Source organism: Delphinapterus leucas, chromosome 1 (genome assembly GCF_059928025.1).
Source record: "Delphinapterus leucas isolate spDelLeu-1000000601 "Yukka" chromosome 1, BTC_Dleu_Yukka2, whole genome shotgun sequence".
In the NCBI taxonomy this organism is placed as follows: Eukaryota; Metazoa; Chordata; class Mammalia; order Artiodactyla; family Monodontidae; genus Delphinapterus; species Delphinapterus leucas.
This window is the reverse complement of record NC_143129.1, coordinates 6,613,253-6,636,894: the sequence shown is the minus strand read 5'-3', so window position 1 is coordinate 6,636,894 and position 23,642 is coordinate 6,613,253. Positions and strand designations below refer to the sequence as shown.

At 44.6% G+C, this 23,642-nt stretch overlaps 1 protein-coding gene across 2 annotated transcripts in view; it reads left to right on the top strand.

The window, feature by feature from the left end:
* Positions 1-23,642, top strand: part of PPP1R12B (protein phosphatase 1 regulatory subunit 12B) — a 201,765-nt gene that overhangs the window by 44,332 nt on the left and 133,791 nt on the right. For both annotated transcript variants that reach the window (XM_022561943.3, XM_022561942.3), the window contains exons 2-6: positions 9,445-9,575; positions 14,175-14,293; positions 20,574-20,733; positions 21,900-22,044; positions 23,066-23,140. In XM_022561943.3, coding sequence (XP_022417651.2) covers positions 9,445-9,575; positions 14,175-14,293; positions 20,574-20,733; positions 21,900-22,044; positions 23,066-23,140 — 630 coding nt within the window. The remainder of the gene's footprint in view (positions 1-9,444; positions 9,576-14,174; positions 14,294-20,573; positions 20,734-21,899; positions 22,045-23,065; positions 23,141-23,642) is intronic.

Genomic DNA, 23,642 nt, shown 5'->3' with positions numbered 1-23,642 from the left:
GTCGTCCCAGGGTTTGACCAGGCAGTCTTAATTCCATAGTCCGCACTGCAGACTACCGCACCGTACCTGGTAGGGTTGTGTGATTGCGTTCCCTGCTGCCTCTGCAGTGTAGGACTCTGCCCATGGGAAGACATGACACAGACTAATATATTAGTAGCTTTGCCTATGCAAAACTCTGGATGAAAATGCTGGGAAAATAATCACTTCTTGCTTAATGTCTTCTTTTAGGAATAAAATTTGCTGTACTGGTTTATACTTTGAGAGTCTGACCTTCCTGTAATTTCTTTGTGGCTTTTACTCGTTACCCAGCTCAGGTCCCAGAATTGCCTGCCTGCCTTTTTTGAGGCTTTCTTGACAGCGTGGAACATTGCCCGTGCCCTTGCTTTCAGACCATACTCTTGCGGCTTGTGAAACACTTGTTTATGGGCACAGAGTGATCTGGAGTTAAATAGAAAAATCCCTCTCCATGGGACAGCAGTTTACATGCCAACGGGCAGCAGGGTGGACCTTGGGCTGCGGTTAGGACAGGTGGCCAATCTACCAGGGAGGTTTCTAATCTAGACTCATGCTAATAAACAGAGTGGTAACCCAGGCACTTTGAATGGGATCTTTGTGTTTTGCATTTAGTCTAGTCAGGAGTGACCAACTCACATCAACCAGTTGGCCACATTCCTCATATGAAATTATTGCAGAGCTAGACTGATGTCAGTTTACCCTGTACATGCTAAAGCAACGTCATTTTTAGGAAGATAGTGTCAGGTATTAAAAATGTTCCATCACACACACACACACACACACACACACACACACACACACAAGGGGCTTCCTTGTCGGTCCAGTGGTGAAGACTCCCCACACCCAATGCAGGGGGCACAGGTTCGATCCCTGGTTGGGGAGCTAAGATCCCTTATGTCACACAGCGCAGCCAGAAAAAGAAAAGTTCCATGGGCCAAGTGGTATCTTGAGCATGGCCCATGAATACTGTTTTGGGTGCCTCTAAATTGGTAGGTAGAAAACTTAGGTGGTTCCACAACTGAGTATGTGACCTTAAATAATTCATTTAACTTTTCTGGGCTAGTTTCTGCATCTGTAGAATGCGAAGTCATAATGCTGACTGTTCCAGCTGCCACATTCCTTCCTTCCTTCTACAGCTTTGTTATAGTCTACTTTTCCCAGGGAACCTCTTTTGATCTAGTCTGTTAAGGTGAATCATTTCATGACTTGGTGTGCCTCAGCCCTTATGTGCACAATCTGTAAGAAGATAATCTCTCCAAGGGCTTTCTTATTGCTATACAAGTGTCAGGCTGATTTAGCCATATATACTCTTTTGATCTGAGAGGAACTCATGCTTGGAATTTACCACAATTATTAGGCCTCATTTATTGTTCCTCAATATTAGGATTATCAGTGAGTGACAGATAGAGATTTGGAGACTGGAACTATAAAACTTCTGTTTGAGAATAATCATGGGCTTTGAGAAGATGCAGCTTACATTTTCTGGGCCCTTCATCTTCTTTCTTCTTCTTGACTTTTCAAAAACCTGCCTTGATGACAAAAGTTAGGTCAGCTGTATATAGCCTTTATAGTACAGAAGTTGCCAAGGTGATACCTGTAAGAGAACTTAACGGGCTTTTCTTCATTTAAATGCACAGGGAAGGTTGAGGGAAACGTTATTAGAAGGGTTAGGGCTTGCGGCACTTTGAGGATGTCGTATTAGAACCCAGAATGAACATATTTTTGAAATCTGAATACGGCCAACCCTTAGACAGTATAATACTTGCTCTTAACTGAAGGAAGGTGTTCTCTGGTCCCAAATTATGAACACTTACAGTCTGGGGATAGCACGCCAGTTTATCGAGAACAAGAATCTTAGTGTACACTCCATGGAAAATTCTTTCCTTCTGATGTCTGTGTTGGCTCTTTCTCCTGAAAGGCCTCAGATCTGTGTCCAGAGCCTGCCTGACCACTGAGTACATAATCAAATATAGTTCTCACCATCTGGGAGCCAAACTGTCTGTGCCAGTGGGGCTGTGAGTCTTTCACACAGAGCTGACAGTGGCTGGGTCACCTGTCTGTTGGAGCAGACTGCTGTTATGATTCTCACTTAAGTAGTGGTTACGCTGTATCACGGTCGGAATGGAAGGTTTGACTCAAGCACTGGGTCAGGCGGTATGAACTACAGTAAGGTAAAGCCTTCTCGTGCTGACCTGCTGATGGTTGAGATTTCCAAATGTACTGACTTCTTTATCACCTTGAATCTGTTCGTCTGAATTCTTGTCACACGGTGAGGCTTCCCTGCTGGAGCAAGGGGACTTTCAGCTCAGACACACTGTGTCCACAGTGGGCTCACCATGAATGAGTGAGTCCGCTCACTCACCGTCCCCCCAAGTGTCAGCTCCAGTCCTCGGCCAGAGCACCTGCAGCAGCGTGCCTAACGCAAGCACTTGGTCAGCTCTTCCAGGGCAGTTGCTCTTTGGGCTGAAAATTGATCGAAAAACCTTCTAAAACCTTCTGTTAAATGCAGCTGTATCTTAAGAAGTGGTATAATTAATTTTTTGACCAGCTTTCATCTGGCAAAGAAGGGTGACCCGCTGCTGTGACTTTTGTTAGTACCAGGGTGTGAGGACGTGGCAGGCTCTCTAGGTTCTGACTTCCTGTTCCGCGCCAGTCGTATTAGTTTCCTGCAGCTTCTGTAACACATCACCAGGAACTTCGTGGCTTAAAACAACAGAAATCTATTGTCTCACGGCTCTGGAGGCCAGAAGTCTGAAATCGGGGTGTTGATGGGACCACACTGCCTCTGGAGGCTCCAGGGCAGAAACCTGTTCTTTGCCTCTCCCAGCTCCTGGTGACGGTCAGCGTTCCTTGTGGCCGCATCACTCCAGTCTCTGTCCCCGTGGCCACACTGCCACCTCCTCTTCTGCCTTTGTCAGATCTCCCCCTGCCTGCCTGCCTACCTCTTAGTTGGACACTTGTCATTGGACTTAGGGTCTCACCTCAAGACCTTAACCTCATTACACCTGCAAAGACCCCTTTTCCAAGTCAGGTCACACTCTCCAGTTCCAGGGGTTAGGACATGGACGTATCTTTTTTGGGGCCACTGTTCAACACACCGCATCAAAGGAACGGAGATCTGTGAACACAACAAAATGTATGGGAGGCATCAATATACAGCGTCCTCAGTCTAGCCCCAGCCCGTACTTGGATGTGCCGTATGATTTTGGTGGGATTAGTCTGGAGAGAAGCCTTTGGTGAGTCCAGATAACCAAGAATCAACAGAACGTATAGAAAATGTGACTTTCTGTGCATTTGGGCATTCGTTCTTTTTATTCAGCAGACATCTTTTGGTGTCCTACTAGGTGCCCAGTGCTGCTCTAGGTATTTAGGATATATCAGTGAACAAATAGTCAAAGATTCCTGCCCTTGTGGAATTTACATTCTAGCTTTGCTAGCAATGACTTGAGAATTTCATATAGGTGATTCAGGGTTTTCGGCTGATAAATATTTTTGTGAACGACATTAGTCTCTTTGCTGTTATCTCCAGGCAGTTAGGGTTTTCAGCATAAAGTTGAAATTATATAATTTTGGGAATAATATAAACTTTGAGTTATATACACTATATGTAAATTATTGTTATTGAATTATAAAAGTTTGGGAGTATAAAGGACAAAATAGTTAAAGGTATGCAGTGGGGATGTATTACGAGCATCGTCATCTCCCAGCACTTTTGTCAGCCTGATTTGTGGAAATCAAGGCAAGTGTGGGCTGAAAAATCCAAACAAATAGGCGTCCCGCTGCCCCAACGCCAGCGTCAGCATGTCCCCTGTGCTGGGGTGGACGGGCCTTTGTTGGGGAGACGCCGTTCTGGGCCCAGGCAGGTAGTCTGAGCAGTGTCCCAAGACACGGCAGCAAGGTCAGCGCTTGGACCAGTGGCGCTTGGTGGCGGTGACAGTTGCAGGCTATTTTGGGAACGGAGGAGGCTTTGTTTTGTAAGGCAGCCCCTGCACTCCCAGATTAGCTCTGGCACTGGTCAACCATCAGCCCTTGCTGGAGAGAGAGCAGTATTAGGTACAGTAGAGGGACTGTGGTACTCTTGCCCATTTTACCGCTAAAATCAAGGATTTTCCTTGGAGGTAGCTTCTCATTGCCAGGGAACTGTGACATGCTGACTTTAGGAAGCTTTAAATTATTACCTGGCAATTTTTCTGATAGCTTTCTGGACTAATAATTAAATAATATCTCTTTTTCTCAAGGAGCTTAGAAGAAGTTGTTACTTTAGTAATATTCTGCGTGTCTTTAGGGAAGGAAAATAGAAGGAAATGGACATAAGCCACAGCAGAAAGAATAGGGTTAAATGCAAAGAAGAGCTTTCCCGCTGATGTCAAAAGTAACAGCAGAAAGCTGTTTAGCCTTCTTTGCCTGTTCAAGAAAAGGAAAGACCTGTGTATGGGGAAGGCTCACGCAGCCCTGTGTGGAGGCGCAGCGTTGGGGGCCACGGCCCTGGGCGCGGCTTTCGTAGATGGCGAGTCTGCTCATCCTGCCGGCCTAGTCCCCATGAGTCAGCAGCACAGCTGCAGACGGAGTGGGCAGAGGGCGTCTAAATTTAGTCATTGTTTAGTTGAGAAGGTTTTCAGGGACTGTTTGTCTCTCCTCCATGACTTTAGTCATATTCTTTATTCTGGAGGGGAAAAAACAAAAACAAAGAACAGAGAACGGTCACTCCAAGATATGTCATGAGAGTGACTGTCCTACAAATTTGTTGGCTGGTCTGCCCGACGACGATCCTCTTTAGTTAACTGTGGACGTACTGTTTGAGTCCTATGGCTCCTGACCTTAGGAACCCGCAGGATCCTGAGCCCTAGAGGGAATTTCCTGAAGGCAGATTAACAAACAGGCTCCCAACCTTGCTCGTTCAAAGACGTTTGTAACCGAGCTGCCTTCCTCCCAAAGGGCACTGGAGCTGGAGGGCAGTGGGCTTGACAACAGCAGTGCCACGCGCTCTGCCAAGGGCTCATCTCCTACACCCTCACTAAGGCCTGCGGGGTGGGTAGCATTCCCGTGCTCCAGGTGAGCCACTGGCGCTCAGGTTGTATCCTCGCTCAAGACTCTGCGCGCTGGCAGGGCTGGGGCACGAGCCCAGGTCCGCCTGGCTCCAAAGCTCATGCTTCTCACGATACACTGTCCTGCACTCTGTGGAGGGTGTTGGGAATCACCTAACAGTTGTCCTGCTTTATTTTCTCTGAAGGGATTCTTTGGAGATTGATGCTTTGTCAGATTACGTCACAGATTAGGCCAGCTTTTTGTTGTTATTGTCTCGGACATCCTCACAGTGTCATGCTTATAAAAATACTGTATCAAGGATTCAAGATTCATAGACAGAAATTATGAAACTGAAAAGGAAGAGAACTAAAGTTATGATGGGTGAAGGAGATTAAGAAAAGGAAGGGAGATACATAAGAGGGGAGGAAAGAGACAAGACACGTTTCCTCCTGTTTGATACCTGGACCAGCTGGGGTTATTACGTAAGAGGGGAGGAAAGGGAAAAGACAGGTTTCCTCCTGTTTGATACCTGGACCAGCTGGGGTTATTACGTAAGAGGGGAGGAAAGGGAAAAGACAGGTTTCCTCCTGTTTGATACCTGGACCAGCTGGGGTTATTACGTAAGAGGGGAGGAATTTGGATGCCATCATCCGCAAAGGGTGAAGAATCGTCTTGCAAACACTGGCTTCCAAGCTCCTGCCTAGAGGTGGTGTGGCCATTGGCTAAGTGTTCAGGCTGTTCTTTCAGAGCCAAATACATTTGCAGCCAAGCGCGGAGCAGTCAGGTCAAGATGGCATATTTGACCTTCCTGACACAGGAGTTTATGACTACATGGGCAGAGAGAGTACTTACCCTCTAAAACACTTTCTTCTCCTTGGACTTTAGCACCTTTTTGAAAAGTGCCCTCGGACTTCCCTGGTGGTGCAGTGGTTAAGAATCTGCCTGCCAGTACAGGGGAAACGGGTTCGATCCCTGGTCCGGGAAGATCCCACATGCTGCGGAGGAACTAAGCCCGTGCACCACAACTACTGAGCCTGCGCTCTAGAGCCCACGAGCCACAACTACTGAAGCCCGGGCACCTAGAACCCGTGCTCCGCAACAAGAGAAGCCACTGCAATAAGAAGCCCACGCACCACAACGAAGAGTAGCCACCACTTGACACGACTAGCGAAAGCCCGCGCACAGCAGCGAAGACCCAACACAACCAAAAATAAATTAATTAAAAAAAAATTTATTTTTAAATGCCCTCTTCCATCCTCACAGTTAAAGTGTTAATAGTTTTTAGTGAGGTACTCTGCAAGGGGTTGGTTAAATCTTGCCCGGTGGGATTATAGACTGGCAGACATACAGTATATGAGAGATTTAGTGATAATCATAATTATGAAATAGTTTATAATGTTATGAATAGTTATGAAATATTTTACCTGGTAAAGAAGTATAAATGGGGAAAGCTTGTCGCAACTGATCAACCTAAGAAAACATCATAGAAGAAATGTAATTTTTGGAGCTGCTTGTTGAAAAAGAGACTGTCGTGAATACTGGCTATAAAAGTCGTCTGGCCTCAAAAGATCAGGTTGGAGGAATATATTATATGACATCAAATCAAATCTAGGTTGAGATGTTTAGCTAATCTCACTAATCGTAAAAAGAGTATCAAATGGTTTGGGGGAAATGGGTGAAGATGTCATTTTGTAACCGAGGTCGCCTAATTAAATATCCTCTAGATTGAATCAACCGCTTTTCATCATCCATCCTTTGTTTCTAAGCGGGATTGACACGCGGTTTATCTGGAGGGGTTTCCTGAAGTCCTCTTGGTAGGATAGGTGCTTCTTAAGTGTAGTAGTTACCCTCTGAATTCTGGCCTGAATTCTTCCCACAGTAAAACCTTTTGCTGTTTAAACTGTCGCTCATTATCACCATAAAATATCCATTGGTATATTTCACTGAAGACATCAGTTCTCAAACTGTTTCATCTAAGGAATGCTGTACACGCTAAAAACTTACTCAGGACCCCAAAGAGCTTTCGTTCATAAGTATTATTATATATTACTGAAAAATCTTGAAAATATTATTAATATTATTATTAATTCATTTAAAATAGCAATAACCCATTACATGTTCATATAAATCACATATTTTAATTGGAAAGAGCTATATACTTTCAAAAACAAAAGCAAAGTAAGAAAAGTCCACTGACATGGTGGCATGAGAAGAGTGGCATTGTTTTACATTTTTACAAATCTCTTAGTGTCTGCATTCAGCCTTGTGTATGATACATTGTTTTGATTAAAGTATATAAAGGACATCTGGCTTCACATGGATGTCTATTTGGAAAAGGGAGGAATATTTTAATAGTCTGTCCAGACAACTATGGGTATTCTTCTTGGCAGTATACTAAAATGCCAGTAAGTATATAGTAGTTTCTTAAATGTTAGTTGCAGTGTGGAATCTGAAACCATGTCAGTGGACTTTTCTTACTTTGAGATATTAAAATCCAGTGGTCTAACTTGTATTTTGAATGAATCTTTTACCCATGCATGATTTTCTCACACCATGCATCTCATTATATGGAAAATATGGGTTCATTGCGTTATGCACATCTTCCAGATGTTAATACGATTCAGTCTATAATATCAAAAGACCACATTTGTTGATAATCCCATTGACCGCATCAGAAAACCGAGTATTAGGAAGCTGTCAAGCTCATGGTAGTGGGTATGTTTCCCAAAATTCTGATTTTAATTGGATGGTCAAATTTTATCATTGGCAACAAATATTAGGTTTTTTTCTTTGAAGTGACGGGCTCACCTTGTTCGTTTTCAAGTCTTAATCATTGTAACTTACCTGTCGGTTGCTCTTTTGAGGAAAAACAGCATCTGTGGAAAAGCTGCTCGTCGATCTTGCAACTCAAACAGATGCGCAGGAGCTTTTTGCTTAGAGAGGGTGCTGTGCTTTGTTCCATGGAGAAGGGCTTTATGTGTGCCTGCTGTTTTGTCACACAGAGTATTACGAACACTTACAGTCTAATAAAATTAATAATGTTTACTGCTTCATCAAGGTCACTCTTGAGTGAAACTGGCCTTTCTGGGTTTTGTTTTGCTTGAGAGCATGTGGCCAGGAAGAGTACAGTCAGCACCCGCACCCTCTGGTGCGTCCCTTGACTTGTGCAAAGGCTCCAGGAGTTCTCCCCACCATGTCTTTGCATTGTTAGTGCAAATGTCAACGCAGCAGAAAAGGCAAATCATGTATTAATATCATTATAAAAATCATTTTGGGGCTTCCCTGGTGGCGCAGTGGTTGAGAGTCCGCCTGCCGATGCAGGGGACGCGGTTTCGTGCCCCGGTCCGGGAAGATCCCACATGCCGTGGAGCGGCTGGGCCCATGAGCCATGGCCACTGAGCCTGCGCGTCCGGAGCCTGTGCTCCGCAACGGGAGAGGCCACAAGAGTGAGAGGCCCGCATACCGCAAAAAAAAAAAAAAAAAAAAAAATCATTTTGATCCAGATAATTGTTTCTCAGCTAAAGCTTTAAACCTTTGTTCTTTTTGAAAAGAAGGGGGTTAAGAGACAAGTTTTAGAAAGAGGAATCTCGTTTGTTTCTGGTCCTGAATTGTCTCAGCTATTTTGGATCCACCTAAGCCTTGATGATGGTCACTCTTACCGGTGTGGGTGTTTTGCCTCCTTTTAACTCTGTCGATAGTCTAGATGGCCTTTGGGTCTTGGCAGGCCTCACTGCTGTTTGTGACTGTTCCTTTTGGGCTTCTGGTAGGCCGGAAGGCTTTATTCAGAAAGCCTCTCTGCCTTCTCCTCGTTGTTGCTGTGAGTTGGGCAGCTAAGGATGTCTAGCCAATCACAACTGCAAACATACTTTGCCTTATTGTCTGCGGCTATTCAGAAGATACGTGAAAAGAAAATACATTTCTTCTGTTTGAAGGATCACTGCACCCTTTCTCACCGAAGTGGGGATAGTTTAGCAACCCTAGAAGATAAACTGCAACTTCCCACTGAGAAAGTTGCATTTGATCCTATGTGACTATTTTCCTTTAAAATTCATGGGCAAATTAGTGGTTCCTAACATTCCCTCTATTTTTATAATGATGAAACAGCTCACCCATTTATAGTTTTAGAAGTCACTTTCCTCGTTTAACCCTAACAGCACTATAAGTAAGATTAAATATCATTATGCCTGTTTCACAGCTGAGATACTGAGGCATGGGAAGAATTCAGAGATTTGCATAAGATCACAAAGCTGAGAAGTCACATTCTGGACACTTGCGTCAGGATGCAAGAAATGGAAATTAATATTTCATCAGCGCTGCTGCATTGTCCGTGCCCAGAGCAGTGTCTGGCGTGGTGCAGAGCTCAGTAAGTACTTGCTGAGTAAATGGATGGACTTTTCTTTTCAGGCTTGTATTGATGAAAATGTGGACATGGTGAAGTTTCTGGTGGAGAACGGAGCCAGTGTGAACCAGCAGGACAGCGAGGGCTGGACGCCCCTCCACGCAGCAGCGTCCTGTGGCCACCTCAACATCGCGGAGTGAGTGTCTGTGCCGGTGGGGCGCTTGTGGGACAGCCTTCGTTCCTCTGTCACTCTGAAGGATTTGAATTTCATAAATAGTAGTAATTTCTCTTTACTGCAAATTATAAAAGCAGGAAATTGAATTATTTTTAAGGAATAATTGATGCTGTGTTTTACATAGCTGCTAAATCTATAGTTTTTTTAGTTGAAATTTTGTGTTTGCTTCTATTTTCAGGTAATTCATATTTGTTGGGATATGCAGAGGTGGCTTCTGTCTGTTGCACTGTCTGGGTTGACTTTTTTTTTTTTTTTTTTGCGGTACGCGGGCCTCTCACTGCTGTGGCCTCTCCCGTTGCGGAGCGCAGGCTCCGGACGCGCAGGCTCAGTGGCCATGGCTCACGGGCGCAGCCGCTCTGCGGCATGTGGGATCTTCCCGGACCGGGGTACGAACCCGCGTCCCCTGCATCGGCAGGTGGACTCTCAACCACTGCGCCACCAGGGAAGCCCTGGGTTGACTTTTTGAGCAACTATAGCTGGACACATGTGGGCAGGCCTGGAGAATTTTTCTGGACTTTTTTGTAAACCTGTTTTATTGTTTTTTTTAAAAAAAAGCAGTGCTTAATACAAATGAAGGTGAAGAATGCCTGGCTGCTGGTCACAGAATTCACGTAGGTAATAGCAGAAGAGTGAGAGCCAAGCATCTGAGCAAAGGAAGGGTGGGAGGGGCACGCATACCCCCCCACCCCCAGCCCAGCCCTCATTGAGACCAGCCTCCAGCACAGCCGGGGCCCCTCCCTGGGCAGAAGAATCCCAACCACATAGTGTCTGGGCTGGAAGGGGCACTAAGTAGATGTCTGTTGAATGAAGGAGTGGTCAGGGAGGTTATTTTTAAATAGAAAGAGACGTTGGCACTTAAAACATCTTTAAAATGAGGCAATTGAGTGTATTCTACATGAGAGTAAGTGTAGATTGCTAAGGCAAGTTCTCTAAATAAAATCATGATATGCTGTGGTCCTTTGAAGATGCAGTTGCTTGTCTTAAGGCCCCTTTCAGTAGGATTAGAGCTCCGTTACATTTCATCTGTTCAGCAAACAGCTCTGCAGAGGCCTGGGAATGGCCTCCCACAGAAACTACTTTGCCCGGGTGTCCTGGGGGAGGGTGCCCAGTGGGGGAAGTCAGACAACGGCAGGGTCAGAGCCAGAGAAAGATCAGGCCGAAGCACTGGTGTTGACTGGGCTTCTTGTTCTAAAAAGCAGGTGGCTGGACTGGCCCACCGCCAGCAGGAGTCAGCAGTGCGGTTTTATCCTGTCTCCGTTCTGGTTCCGTGAATCAGTCGCCTCCTCTCGCCGGGCTGCCCCTTTGCAGGGTCTCACGGGAGGGCTCTGATCCTCAGCCTAACCCATTCACCAGCGTTCCGATGCTGAGGACTTAAGGTGGCTTCCTCAGAGGTCACCATTTTCACTTGAAAACTGTATCTAAGAAACATTTATAGAACATGTTAGTCCCTCATCATTGATATTTGATTATTTGTTCAGGTGGCTTGTTTGTGATTTTGAGCTATCAAATCTCATCAATTCAAGGATTTCACTTTTCTCCATTGGAAGGTAACAGGCAGAGCTCACGCTTGGAATTAGGGCCCCTCGTGCTGGCGTAATCCATGGAGGCTCTTTTTTCTTCCTTCTGTGAAGCTGAGTACAGAGGATGATTGTAAATGCTTTTTCACGGTGGTTTCTTTATCTCATCTTTGTGGGTGAACATAGTTCCTTTGGAAATAAGTTCACAATTTAAGTGTCTCTTGCCCAAATAAATATTACCTTGAGTGAAATGAATTGGTGAGAGTTACTGTTTCCTCATACAGGTGATTAGTAGTCAGACCTGAAAGTCTGGCCAGGAAAGATGAGCTGGACCAGACCCCCTTTGTGGTGGGGTGGTGGGAAAGGCCCTCCTTACCTTCTGCTGTGCGTCACCCTTAGATGGTATCCACTTGACCATCCTTACATACTCACCTGTGCAGCAGCATTTTCTGGACAACGAAAGAAGCCCATTGCTTATGCTACTCATTTTGGTTGGCTCACCTCAGGGCCTCTGAACAGTGTTTCAGATACGATTAGCATTTGATCATTTTGTCATTTTTCTTTTCGTATCTTTTTTTTTTTTTTTTTTTTTTTTTTTGCGGTACGCGGGCCTCTCACTGCTGTGGCCTCTCCCGTTGCGGAGCACAGCTCCGGACGCGCAGGCTCAGTGGCCATGGCTCATGGGCCCAGCCGCTCCACGGCATGTGGGATCTTCCCGGACCGGGGCACGAACCCGTGTCCCCTGCATCGGCAGGTGGACTCTCAACCGCTGCGCCACCAGGGAAGCCCCCGGGGACCCAGGTTTGATCCCTGGTCAGGGAACTAAGATCCCACATGCTGCACGGTGCGGCCAAAGATAAAAAAAATAATAACGAATTTAAAAAATCGTACCTCATAGGTTGATATGGGTTCTTGTTCAGGTAAAAGTGTGAAACTAGAGAGGTTTTTCCTGTTTCCTCCTCACCTTAAAATGGTTTAGGAAGGTAGCCTTACTTAAGAAGAATCTCTTTCTGAACCAGATTACTTTCTAGAAATGAGTCTTCCTGATCATGGGTCTAAGAACTTGTCGGAAAAGGGAAAAAGCAGGGGCCTGTGTGCCCAAGTGACATTGTGCCTGATCCAGTAAAGAATGGAATGGATGTCAGAGCAGAGTGGCTAAGATGTTTTATTTATTTCACGTAGTATTTGTGGGTTGCCAAGAGAGAAAAGAGCACGTCAGACCTCATGGCAGTGATAGCCATGAGAAGGGCACAGCTGTTGCCCTGAAGTAGCTTCCAGCCTGGTGGGGCAGCTGCATCGAGACCCGCGTGTGTCACGGCAGGAGCGCGGACTTAGTGCTGGGGAGGACTGAGTTCACGGAAGGAGAGGGAACGTGTGGTTGGTGAGAACAGGCAAACGCATTTTCAGTGGACCTTGAAAGATATGAAAAGTTTCTAGCAGGGAAAGGAGAAGGGGAGGGTGTTTCATCAGTTGGGAGAAACTACTCAATCTGTGGGAGAGACTGGGCGACAGTGGGGTGTGTCTGGGTTCAGTGAGGCATTGAGTTTGATTGGAGCAGAGGGTACAGTTCCATCCAGAAAGCATTTATCGAGTGCTTACTGTGTATATTATTTGCATTTTGATTTTTCAGGGTTGGGGAGGTGTAGTTGAACGTCCTCTTTGTCGTGAAGGGGAGAAACCAAAAGAGAGGAGCTCTTGATTAGGGAAATGAGGGGCAACAGATGGACAGAGGACCGGGCCTCAGTACAGTTAAGAAAACACATGGAGCAGGTTAGCCTTGGAGGAGAAAGAGTTTGTGTCTGTCTGAGTCTGTGAGGGAAAGATGGAGAAAGCTGAAAATGAGATGAGTTCATATATGTGGAATCAATCTGTAAGTTAAAAACATTTATTGAAGCTCTATTTGTACTAGGTACTAGGCAATGAGAAAGCAAAAACGTGGTCTTGATGTAATCTTTGTTGATTCTCCTCTGCCTCCTTGAATACAGTGGCCATGCATTGATTATCCTCTTAAGATCTTCTACAGTGTCTAAAATGCGGTACCTTTAAACACAGGAGGGGACCAGTACATGCTTACTGAATTGTTGATTCGTTGAAGTTTAATTTAAAGTTTTTCTTTCTCCTTTAAATACTTATATTTGATAGAGCTCCCAGCATAATTGGGATCCTCACTGGTCCAATAGTAACTTGATTTAGTGCCAAGGTGAACTAGACTTGAATTCAGAAGACTGGGGCATAACCTCTGCCATTTGCCCCCTAATAGTACCCACCTTGCCTACTTCATAAGATTGTTTAAGACTCATTACATAATTTCACGTGAAAGTACTTTGAAAATCAAAAAGGATCTATGTAAGGTATTAAAATTGTCAGACCTTTTTTCTTTAGGATCAAGTATTATATTTCAATATAGAATTTAATCATTTAGAATAGAACAATTTGTTTCCTCAGTAATTTAGTTTCTTCTTAGAGTGTAGATTTCATATACATGGCTGGTTGAAGGGAGAGTTCTATGAAGGCGTAATTTAGGCAGATTGATGAAAATTTTAATTCATCCTTTATTTTTCTGTTTTCATGCCCCAACACTACTTAATATACTCTTAATGTGGCATTGGGAAAGTTTCTGTGAGAATTACTTCTTTACATGTCTTCTGGGAACTCTCATTCTCAATATTACAGGTGCAGTAAGTCCTTTTGGGAGCCTGTGTTTGGACCCCAGGGATGGTGGGTGAGCTTTAGGGCTGCATGTCTTCCTTGTGATATTTAGAGAGTCTCTTGCTGTCCACTGGGAATGAGAGGGTGGGGGTTAGGAACATGAGTGTGAAGGAAATCCCGCTTGTAGGCATTGTTCTTACCAAGAAATAGGGAAGCTTTTGATCCTGATTATCGAAGGCTAGTGGAGTTAGAAATTAACAGTGGAATACCTTATCTGGGACCACATTAAAAACTCCAGAACAGAGGCCGTGCTCTGCATTGAGCCCCAGGGATAGGGGTGTAAGCTGGTGTTAGACTGGAGAGAGAACCCTGATTCCGGGTGTTGTCTGCACAGGTATTTCATTAGCCACGGAGCCAGCGTGGGTGTTGTGAACAGTGAGGGGGAAGCCCCCTCTGACCTCGCAGAAGAGCCTGCCGTGAAGGACCTTCTTCTGCAGCAAGTGAAGAAGCAAGGTAAGCTAGGGGCTAGGTGAGGCTCTGCTGTGCAGCGCCGCGAGCTGTAGTGCGACAGGAAGGTTGGGTCTGCCCGCACAGTGTTAGTCATCATTACCCACATCACATACCCTCTTAATACTCACACAAGAATAGGCCAGATGCCAAAAGGAGGGCCAGTCCTTCCTTGTTTTTGCCATTCTGGGGCTGTGTACCCGTTGTGCAGTCAGGCGACCTGACTGTTGTTTGATGATGCAGGTTAGACTGAGGAGGGGCATGAGCGTGTCTTACTCTGTGTACACGGTGTGGACTTTGCTCCACACTGTGAAGTCTAAAGAAAGGATGAGATACAGTGTCCCTTTGAGTACTGGCCAAACTCTGCTTATGACTTTGCATCTTTTCTCTTGATGAGAGCTGAAAGTGGTGCTGGTTGAGGTATTTATTGCAACCTCTGAAATGATCTTTAACCATACTAATCATGAAAATTATTTTGGTAGTTTGTCACGGTAAGGAAGCTAACTTAGAAGAATAAACTCTGAAAGAACTTATTTTATGTTTTCAGAAGAATCCATTTCAGAGAATAGGTCAGGATTCTGCTACTGGAGGTCTTTGGGTTCTTTTAGTTAAAAAAAATAGCAAATAACACTCGTTAGATAGCAGGGAGGACAGGTCTTAGGGCGTTTGCTAGAACCACCACAAAACTCTGTGGACATGGTTTATAGTGATGTGTAGTCTTTCTGTTAAACCACTTTACCCACGATCTGCAGTTGAGTCCAAAAGATTTCTCTCCAGTGACCTTTTCTGACATGATGCTTTAGAACAGTCAGGGCCAGTCCTGGCCATATCCGTTTGCTCACATGTTATCCAAAGCTGCATTTGCACTCCTACAGCAGAGCTGAATAGCTGTGACAGACCGAATGGCCTGCAACGCTGAAAACATTTATTTAATATCTGGCCTTAAATAGAAAGTATGCTGACCCCTGCCTTAAAATAATGATGTTCTAGGGCAGAAAATACTTGTATGAATACTGTGTATAGTTTTTGTGTCCTACTGAAATGAAGAACTTTATGCCTAATTTACCATCAAGTCCCACTCAGCCTTATCTCCTCAGATTGGTGTTACAATTTACAAATGACTTTTTAAAAATAAACTGGATTTTTAATAGTAGTTTTGATTTTAATTTCTGACTCTTCCATTAAGGAGTATACTCTGTTAGAAGAGGCATTCATATGTATGCTTACCTTTGCAGCACTCTTAACTCTTTGTGTGTGGAATTCTGGTCTGTTCCAGATCAGTTATACCCCTTTCAGTTCATCGAGAGGATGTAATAATTGTGAATACAATACATGTGCACCCAGCATCGGAACACCTAAATATATTAAGCAGATACTGACAGAGCTGAAGGGGGAAATAGGCAATAATACAATGATAGTATCCTGCTTTCAACAATGGATAGATCATCCAGGCAGAAAATCAACAAAGAAACGCTGGACTTAAACTATCCTTTAGACCAAATGGACCGAGTAGACATACAGAACATTCCATCCAACAGCAGAACAAACATCCTTGCCAAGGGCACACAGAACATTCTCCAGGATAGGTCATATGACAGGCCACAATACACGTCTTGGCAAATTTAAGAAGACAGAAATCATACCAAGTGTATTTTCTGACCACAGTGGTATGAAACTAGAAATCAATAGCAGGAGGAAAACTGGAAAATTCACAGACTGTGGAGATTAAACAGCATGCTACTGAACAACCAGTGGGTCAAAGAAGAAACCAAAAGAAAAATCCAAAAATATCTTGAAACAAACGAAAATGAAGCACAACATACCAAAACTTGTGGGAGGTAGCAAAAGCAGTTCTAAGAGGGAAGTTTATAGCGATAAATGCATGCTTTAGGAAAAAAGAAAGATCTCAAATAACCTAACTTTACACCTCTAGGAACTAGAAAAAGAAGGACAAGTTAAGCCCAAAGTTCACAGAAGGAAGAAAATGACAAAGATCAGAGCAGAAATAATTGAAATAAGAGACCAGAAAAACAATAGAAAATATGAATGAAACTAAGAGCTTTTATGTTTTTTGAAAAAATAAGCAAATTGACAAACCTTTAGCTAGACTAAGAAAAAGAAAGAAGACTCAAATAAAATGAGGAATGAAGAAGACATTACAACAGATACCATAGAAATACACAGGATCATAAGAGATTACTGTGAACAATTGTGTGCAAACAAATTGGATAACCTAGAAGAAACGGGTAAATCCTCAGAAATGTGCAACTTACCAAGACTGAATCAGGAAGAAATAGAAAATCTGAATGGATCAATAACAAATAAGGAGATTGAATCAGTCATCAAACAACAAGAAAAACCCAGGACCAGATGGTTTCCCTGGTGAATACTACCAAACATTTAAAGAAGAATTAATACCAGTCCTTCTCAAACTCTTCCCCAAAAATTGAAATGGAAAGAACACTTTCAAACTCTTTTTACAAGACCAGCATTACCCTGATAACAAAGCCAGATAGGTACACTACAGGAAAGGAAAACTCTAGGCCAGTATTCCCGATGAATATAGATGCAAAGATTCTCAACACAATATTAGCAACCTGAATTTAGCAGCACAGTAAAAGGATCACATACCATGATCAAATGGGATTTATCCCTGGGATGCAAGGATGGCTCAACATATGCAAATCTATAAAAGTGATATACCAATTAGTAGAATGAAAGATAAAAATTATATGATCATCTCAACAGATGCAGGAAAAGCATTTGACAAAATACAACATCCTTTCGTGATAAAAATTCTCAACAAACTGATTGTAGGAGGCATGTCCCTCAACATAATAAAGGCCATGTACGACAAGCCCACAGTTAACATTATACTCAGTGGTGAAAGGTTGAAAGCTTTTCCTCTAAGATCAGGAATAAGACAAGGGTGCCCACTCTCACCACTCCTATTCAACATAGTACTGGAAGTCCTATCCAGGCAAGAAAAAGAAATAAAAGGCGTCCAAATCCGAAAGCAAGGAGTAAAGGTGTCTTTGTTTACAGATGATATGATCTCATGTATAGAAAATCCTAAAGACTCAAACAAAACACTGTTAGAATTAATCAACAAATTTGGTAAAGTTGTAGAATACAAAATCAGTATACAGAAATCAGTTGCGTTTCTATACAATAATGACAACCTATCTGAAAAAGAAGTAAAAAATATATTCCCATTTACAATGGCATCAAAAACAATAAAATACTTAGGAATAAATTTAAGGAGGTGAAAGATCTGTATGCTGAAAACTGTAAGACTCTGATGAAAGAAACTGAAGAAGACACAAATGGAAAGATATCCTATGTTCATGGATTGGAAGAATTAATATGGTTAAAACATTCATACAACCCAAAGCCGTATATAGATTCAATGCAATTTCTATCAAAATTCCTATGGCATTTTTCGCAGAAATAGAAAAAACAATCCTAAAACTTGGTATCACAAAAGACCCTGAATAACCAAAGAAAGAAGGCAAAGCTGGAGGCGTCACATTTCCTGATTACAAACTATAGTAATCAAAACAGTATGGTACTGGCAGAAAAGTAGACACATAGACCAATGGAACAGACTGCAGAGCCCAGAAACAAGCCCTCACATATACGGTCAACTAATATTTGAACAAGAGAGCCAGGAAGACTCGATGGGAAAAAGATAGTCTCTTCAATAAATGGTGTTGGGAAAACTGGATAATCACATGCAGAAGAAGGACATTGGACCCTTATTTTCACGCTCACAAAAATTAACTCAAAATGGAGTCAAGTTAAGTCCTGAAACTATGAAACTCCTATGAGAAAACCTTCTTGACGTTGGTCTTGACAATGATTTTTTTGGATATTACACCAAAAGCACAAGGAACAAAAGCAAAAATAAATAAGTGGCTCTACATCAAACTAAAAACTTCTGCACAGCAAAAGGAACAATCAACACAATGAAAAGGCAACCTATGGAATGGGAGAAAATATTTGCAAGTCACATATCTGATAAGAGGTCAATATCCAAAATATATAGGGAACTCATACAACTCAATAGCAAAAAAACAAACAATCCAATTAAAAAAGCAGAAGAGCTGAATAGAAATTTTTCCAAAGAAGACATACATTTAATGGCCAACAGGCACATGAAAAGATGCTCAACATCACTAATCATCAGAGAAGTCCAACTCAAAACCTTATTGAGCTATCACCTCACACCTGTCAGAATGGCTATTATCAGAAAGACAAGGAATAGGGCTTCCCTGCTGGCGCAGTGGTTGAGAGTCCACCTGCCAATGCAGGGGACACGGGTTCGTGCCCCGGTCCGGGAGGATCCCACATGCCGCGGAGCGGCTGGGGCCGTGAGCCATGGCCGCTGAGCCTGCGCGTCCGGAGCCTGTGCTCCGCAACGGGAGAGGCCACAGCAGCCAGAGGCCCGCATACCGCAAAAAAAAAAAAAAAAAAAAAGACAAGAAATAACAAGCGTTGGCGAGAGTGTGGAGAAAAGGGAGCCCTCCCACACTGCTGGTGGGAATGTAAATCGGTGCAGCCACTGTGGAAAACTGTATGGAGGGTCCTTAAAAAATTAAAAATAGAACTACCATATGATCCAGCATTTCCACTTCTGAGTGTATATTCAAAGGAAATGAAATCAGAATTTCAAAGAGATATCTGCACTGCCGTGTTCAATGCAGCAGCATTCACAGTAGCCGAGATAGGAAACAACCTGAGTGTCAGTGTATGCATGAATGGATGAAGAAGACGTGGTATGTGTATATATATCTATTTATACTGTAGCTAATAGAATAGTATTCAGCCACAAGAAAGAAGGAAGTCCTGCCATATATGATAACATGCATGGACCTTGAGGGCATCATGCTAAGTGAAATAAGTCAGACAGAGAAAGACAGATAACTGTATGATATTGCTGGTATGTGGAATCTAAAAATGCAGAACTCATAGAAACAGCAGAAAGGTGGTTTGCAAGGGCTGGGGAGTGGGGGAGATGTTGGTCAAAGGGCACAAACTTCCAGTTAGAAGATGGACACGTTCTGGGCATCTAATGTACAGCAGGTGACCATAGTTAACAATACTGTATTATATACTGGAAAGTTGCTAAGAGATCTTAAATGTTCTCACCACAAAAAAGAAATGGTAATTATGTGAGGTGATGGAGGTATTTAATAACTGCTGTGGTAATCATGCAGTATATAGGTGTTGTACACCTTTAACTTATACGAAGTTATATGTCAATTAAATCTCAATAAAGCTGTAAAAAAAAAAAAAGGAGAAATAAAATAAATCAGTTACTTTTTCCCCCCATCCATCTCCTCAAATCAGACAGATAATCCTCAGGTAGTTCCCAGGGTCCCATTCAAGAACTGAGAGGGAGGGGAGCAGACCCTGCACAGGTAAAGCCTGCCAATGGGTGTGAGACTCCTTGGGCGGGTGTGTTTGTCCTAGGAACAGGTCATTATTTTATGCAACAGGGAATACCCCACCCCAGCTCCTTTTCACTGACACAGAGGTTAGAGAGTTGTTGGCTAAAGGGAGGCACCCTGGGATTTCCTCCATAATGTTTTAAAGGGAAACAAAATCCACATTCCCTTGGAAGTTTCACTGTGCATCACCTACTCCTCGGCTCTAGGGCATATAGCTTCAGTCAGTGTATTTCCCTACGCAGGGAAATGAACTTCAGAGGTAGTTAATTTTTTAAAGTATATTATACCTGAAACTAAGATTTTTGATACCAATCCTAAGGTGTAGTGAGTGGAAAAGAGGAGAAGACGGGGACCTAGGATATCAGCGTTCTGGTGACAGCTCTGATGTGTTCTGTGGCCTTGAGTGTGGCACGTGACCTTTGTATGTTTATTTCCTCATCTGTTAAGTGGGGATAGCAGTATCTATTATATTTACCTCAGAGGATTGTGGGGAAGCTAAAATGGTATAACATGTAAAAGGACTTTGAAATGTGTACCTTGTACAAATGCTATAATATAAAATAATATTCCCTTTGGTTTTTATGTTCTTAAAATTGAAAACACTGTTAAGTATGGTCCCTCAATGGATCTGCCATCAAGTACTATTGAACCTGGTGATTTAACCCTAATAAAACTACTGATGAGTCTGTAAATGTCATGACTCTTCTAAATGAAGAGAAATCTGAAGACGACCCCACTTGATGGCTAAACTGCCGTTAGTGGTTGTATTTAGGACGTATTTTGAATCTAAGGGACCTTTGATGGTGCGGGCTCTCTGGATCTGGTTTCTGCAGGGGTCGATCTCGAGCAGTCGAGGAAGGCAGAGGAACAGCAGATGCTGCAGGACGCCCGCCAGTGGCTCAACAGCGGGAAGATACAGGATGTGAGGCAGGCGCGCTCAGGGGCCACTGCCCTCCACGTGGCTGCCGCCAAGGGCTACTCTGAGGTCCTCAGGTAACGTCCACGCACGTGGTCTGGGCTGCACAGACCGGGAGAAGAGGAGTTGGTTTGGACGCGGGATGGATTAGGTCTTCAGCTGTGCTGCGTTTCTTTGCTGCTTCCCTCCTGGGCCACGCAGTCTCTCCTTCTGTGTTTGCTGGTACTCTTCCCCTCCCTCCTCCCACCACACCGCCCTCTAGCTTCTCCTGACGGGTCTGATGCGAGGCAGAGTTGAGCTGGACTGGCCTAAGGGGACCTTGCGTGGCCGCCTCCAGCTCCACAGTTCATCGTTAGCACCCCTGGCACCTCGCCTTCTGGTGACACACAGCACAGAGCAGACTCGCCATCCTTTTGGTCCTCTTTGACTCGTTAGATTAATGACACAGGTCTCGAGTGTGCAGCATCCAGCTGGAGTAGGAGGTCACACGTACACGAGGAATCTGGGCTCTTCTCTGCCTGTTCCCCTTTCCCTTTACATCCTTCCCCGCTTTGTGTGGCTCTGCTCCTGGGCTTGCCCAGTACCTGGGCTGCTGGTGGTACCGCATGTGTCTTGTCGCCAGATGCTCTCACTGCCCCGTGTTCCACCCGGTACGAGCTTCCTAGTCTGTGTGGTGAGTGTCGGTGCACCTTTCTGCCTGGCAGCATGTTCACGTGCTCGTTTCTTGGACGGCGTCTGGAGTCCCACGATGTAGGCTGCCTGTGTCCACCCGGTGCTGCCAGGGCCTCAAGAGTCACGCTGTCTTCCACGCACACAGCTGGGCTGTAGCCTTAGCGTTAGCGAGCGGCCCCTGCACGTACTCCCGTGGAGTCGGAGGTGTGAGCGTGGTGTCCGGGGAAGACCAGCCAGAGAGTTAGTGAGAGAGTGAGAGAATCAGGTGTCCGACAGCCGCTTCCTGCGCTGGAAAGCTGACAGCACCCCCTGACGGAGCTGAGCTAGGCGCTGGCTGGCCTCAGGTGCCTGCGTGGTGGGACATGGGTGTGCCACGGAGCACCGCGGCCTCTGGCCGAGGGTGGTTGAAGCTTACCCGTGGCGGCTCTCAGGCAGTAGCTGGCGCCAAGCTGGGCCGTAGCGGCCGGGTGGCGGCGCAGGGCAGGGCCTGAAATGCCAGCTGGGTGGCCGCTGGTGTGGCACAGAGCTCTGCCACCGAGCACGTAATGGCTGGTTTGGGGTTTCTCCTCAGACTTTTGACTCAGGCTGGCTATGAGCTCAATGTCCAGGACCGCGACGGCTGGACCCCGCTCCATGCCGCCGCACACTGGGGGGTGAAGGAGGCGTGCTCCATCCTGGCAGAAGCCCTCTGTGACATGGACGTCAGGAGCAAACTGGTTAGTGAGCGTCACCCTCTATCGGGGCTCGGGAACAAAAGGCTTCAAGTCCCTGCTAAGTGACCAGGCTTGCTGTCCAGGCTTGGGTATCCCTGGTAGCTGTAGTTCTTCTTCCTGCCCCGTTATCCACGCAGATACGTTGGCTTTGTAACATAAAGCTCCACTGAGCCGCTCTGCTGCTTCTGTTTATGCTGAAGCCCCTAAAGCAAACACACAGGAAAAAAAAAAAAAAGAATTTTCCCCTTAGCAGAAATGAGCAGTGGGGAAGCCCAAGGCCACTATCTGTGGTGAACTATGAAATACTTTGGTTTTAATTCAAAGACTTAATAGCTGAGCCCTAGTCACATCCAGTTGTTAAAAAACGTTGTAATGATGAGATCCTGCAGTTTGGCTGAAAGTCTTCTTCAGCCGCGCTTGAAGCGATACAGAAGTCCTGCAACTTATCCCTATATCTGCTGGTTTTCTAGGAATCCAGAGACATGGCGTTTTACTTAGTAGATGTTCTTATCTACCTCCCATCTCTCCTGACCCAGGGTTCATTCTCGCATTATGGGTTAGGGTCCTTAACTGCGCTGTTTCCTAAGAGACAACCCTTCTCTCACTTACAGGGAGATGATTCCTGGGACTTAGTCTTTAGTGCACCCGTGCCCTGGACCTCCTTCTGAGGCTTCTAAGAGCCCTTTGTTGAATTTATCATAGCAATTAAGAGTATTTTAGAATAGGTACAAGTAGAGATTTCAGTTGATCATTTGCCAAGAGGCAATAAACATTAGAAATAATGTGGTGATTTCCTCCATACAGCTTTACAAAATATAAAGCCGTGTATTTTAGGGTTTGCTGTTTCTTGTTGTGTTTCCTCTGGGATAGATGAAGGTATTACCACGGCGTCGAGTAGACTAGTCAGTGAAGCAGCTGTCACTGGAGTCAGAGGCATACAGTGGACATCCACTAGTTCTCTGATAAAGTCCCGTGACCGCTGCGTCTGCTTCCGATTGGTCATGGCGCCCCTTTTCTCTGCCAGGGCCAGACGCCGTTTGATGTGGCTGACGAGGGCCTCGTGGAGCACCTGGAGATGCTGCAGAAGAAGCAGAGCGTGGTGAGTCTGGGTGGACAGTCCACGCCACAGGCCACACCAGCTGTAGTTTGTCCGCTGAGAGTGGAGTTGGACGTCCCTGCATTCCAGCAATGGCAGTGGTTCCCTCCAGGAATATCCGCAGAGTCTGTTAGAAGAAAATATCCCAGAAACTGTTGTTGCTAAAGTTCGCTTGTTATCTCCTCATTATCTTAGAGCCTTCAAGCAGCTGAAAGGCAAACATGATGGCGACAACGACTCTAGTTACCCTCAAGCTCTAGAAAATGAGCGTGGTGTGTTCAAGTCAGAAGTTTTTGCAAATAGGGGTAGAGGACACCTCATAACTTTTCCTTATTGACTGAAAGGACGTCTTTGTTGAAAGAAAATTGATTACAGGGAGGGATATATTTCTTAAAAAGCAAACAAACCCACAAAAACGAAAACATTTGGCATTGGACAGTGCTTGGTCAGTGATTCAGATTTATTCTGTTCATCAAATATCCAAAATTCAGTCCTCTTCTCCCTC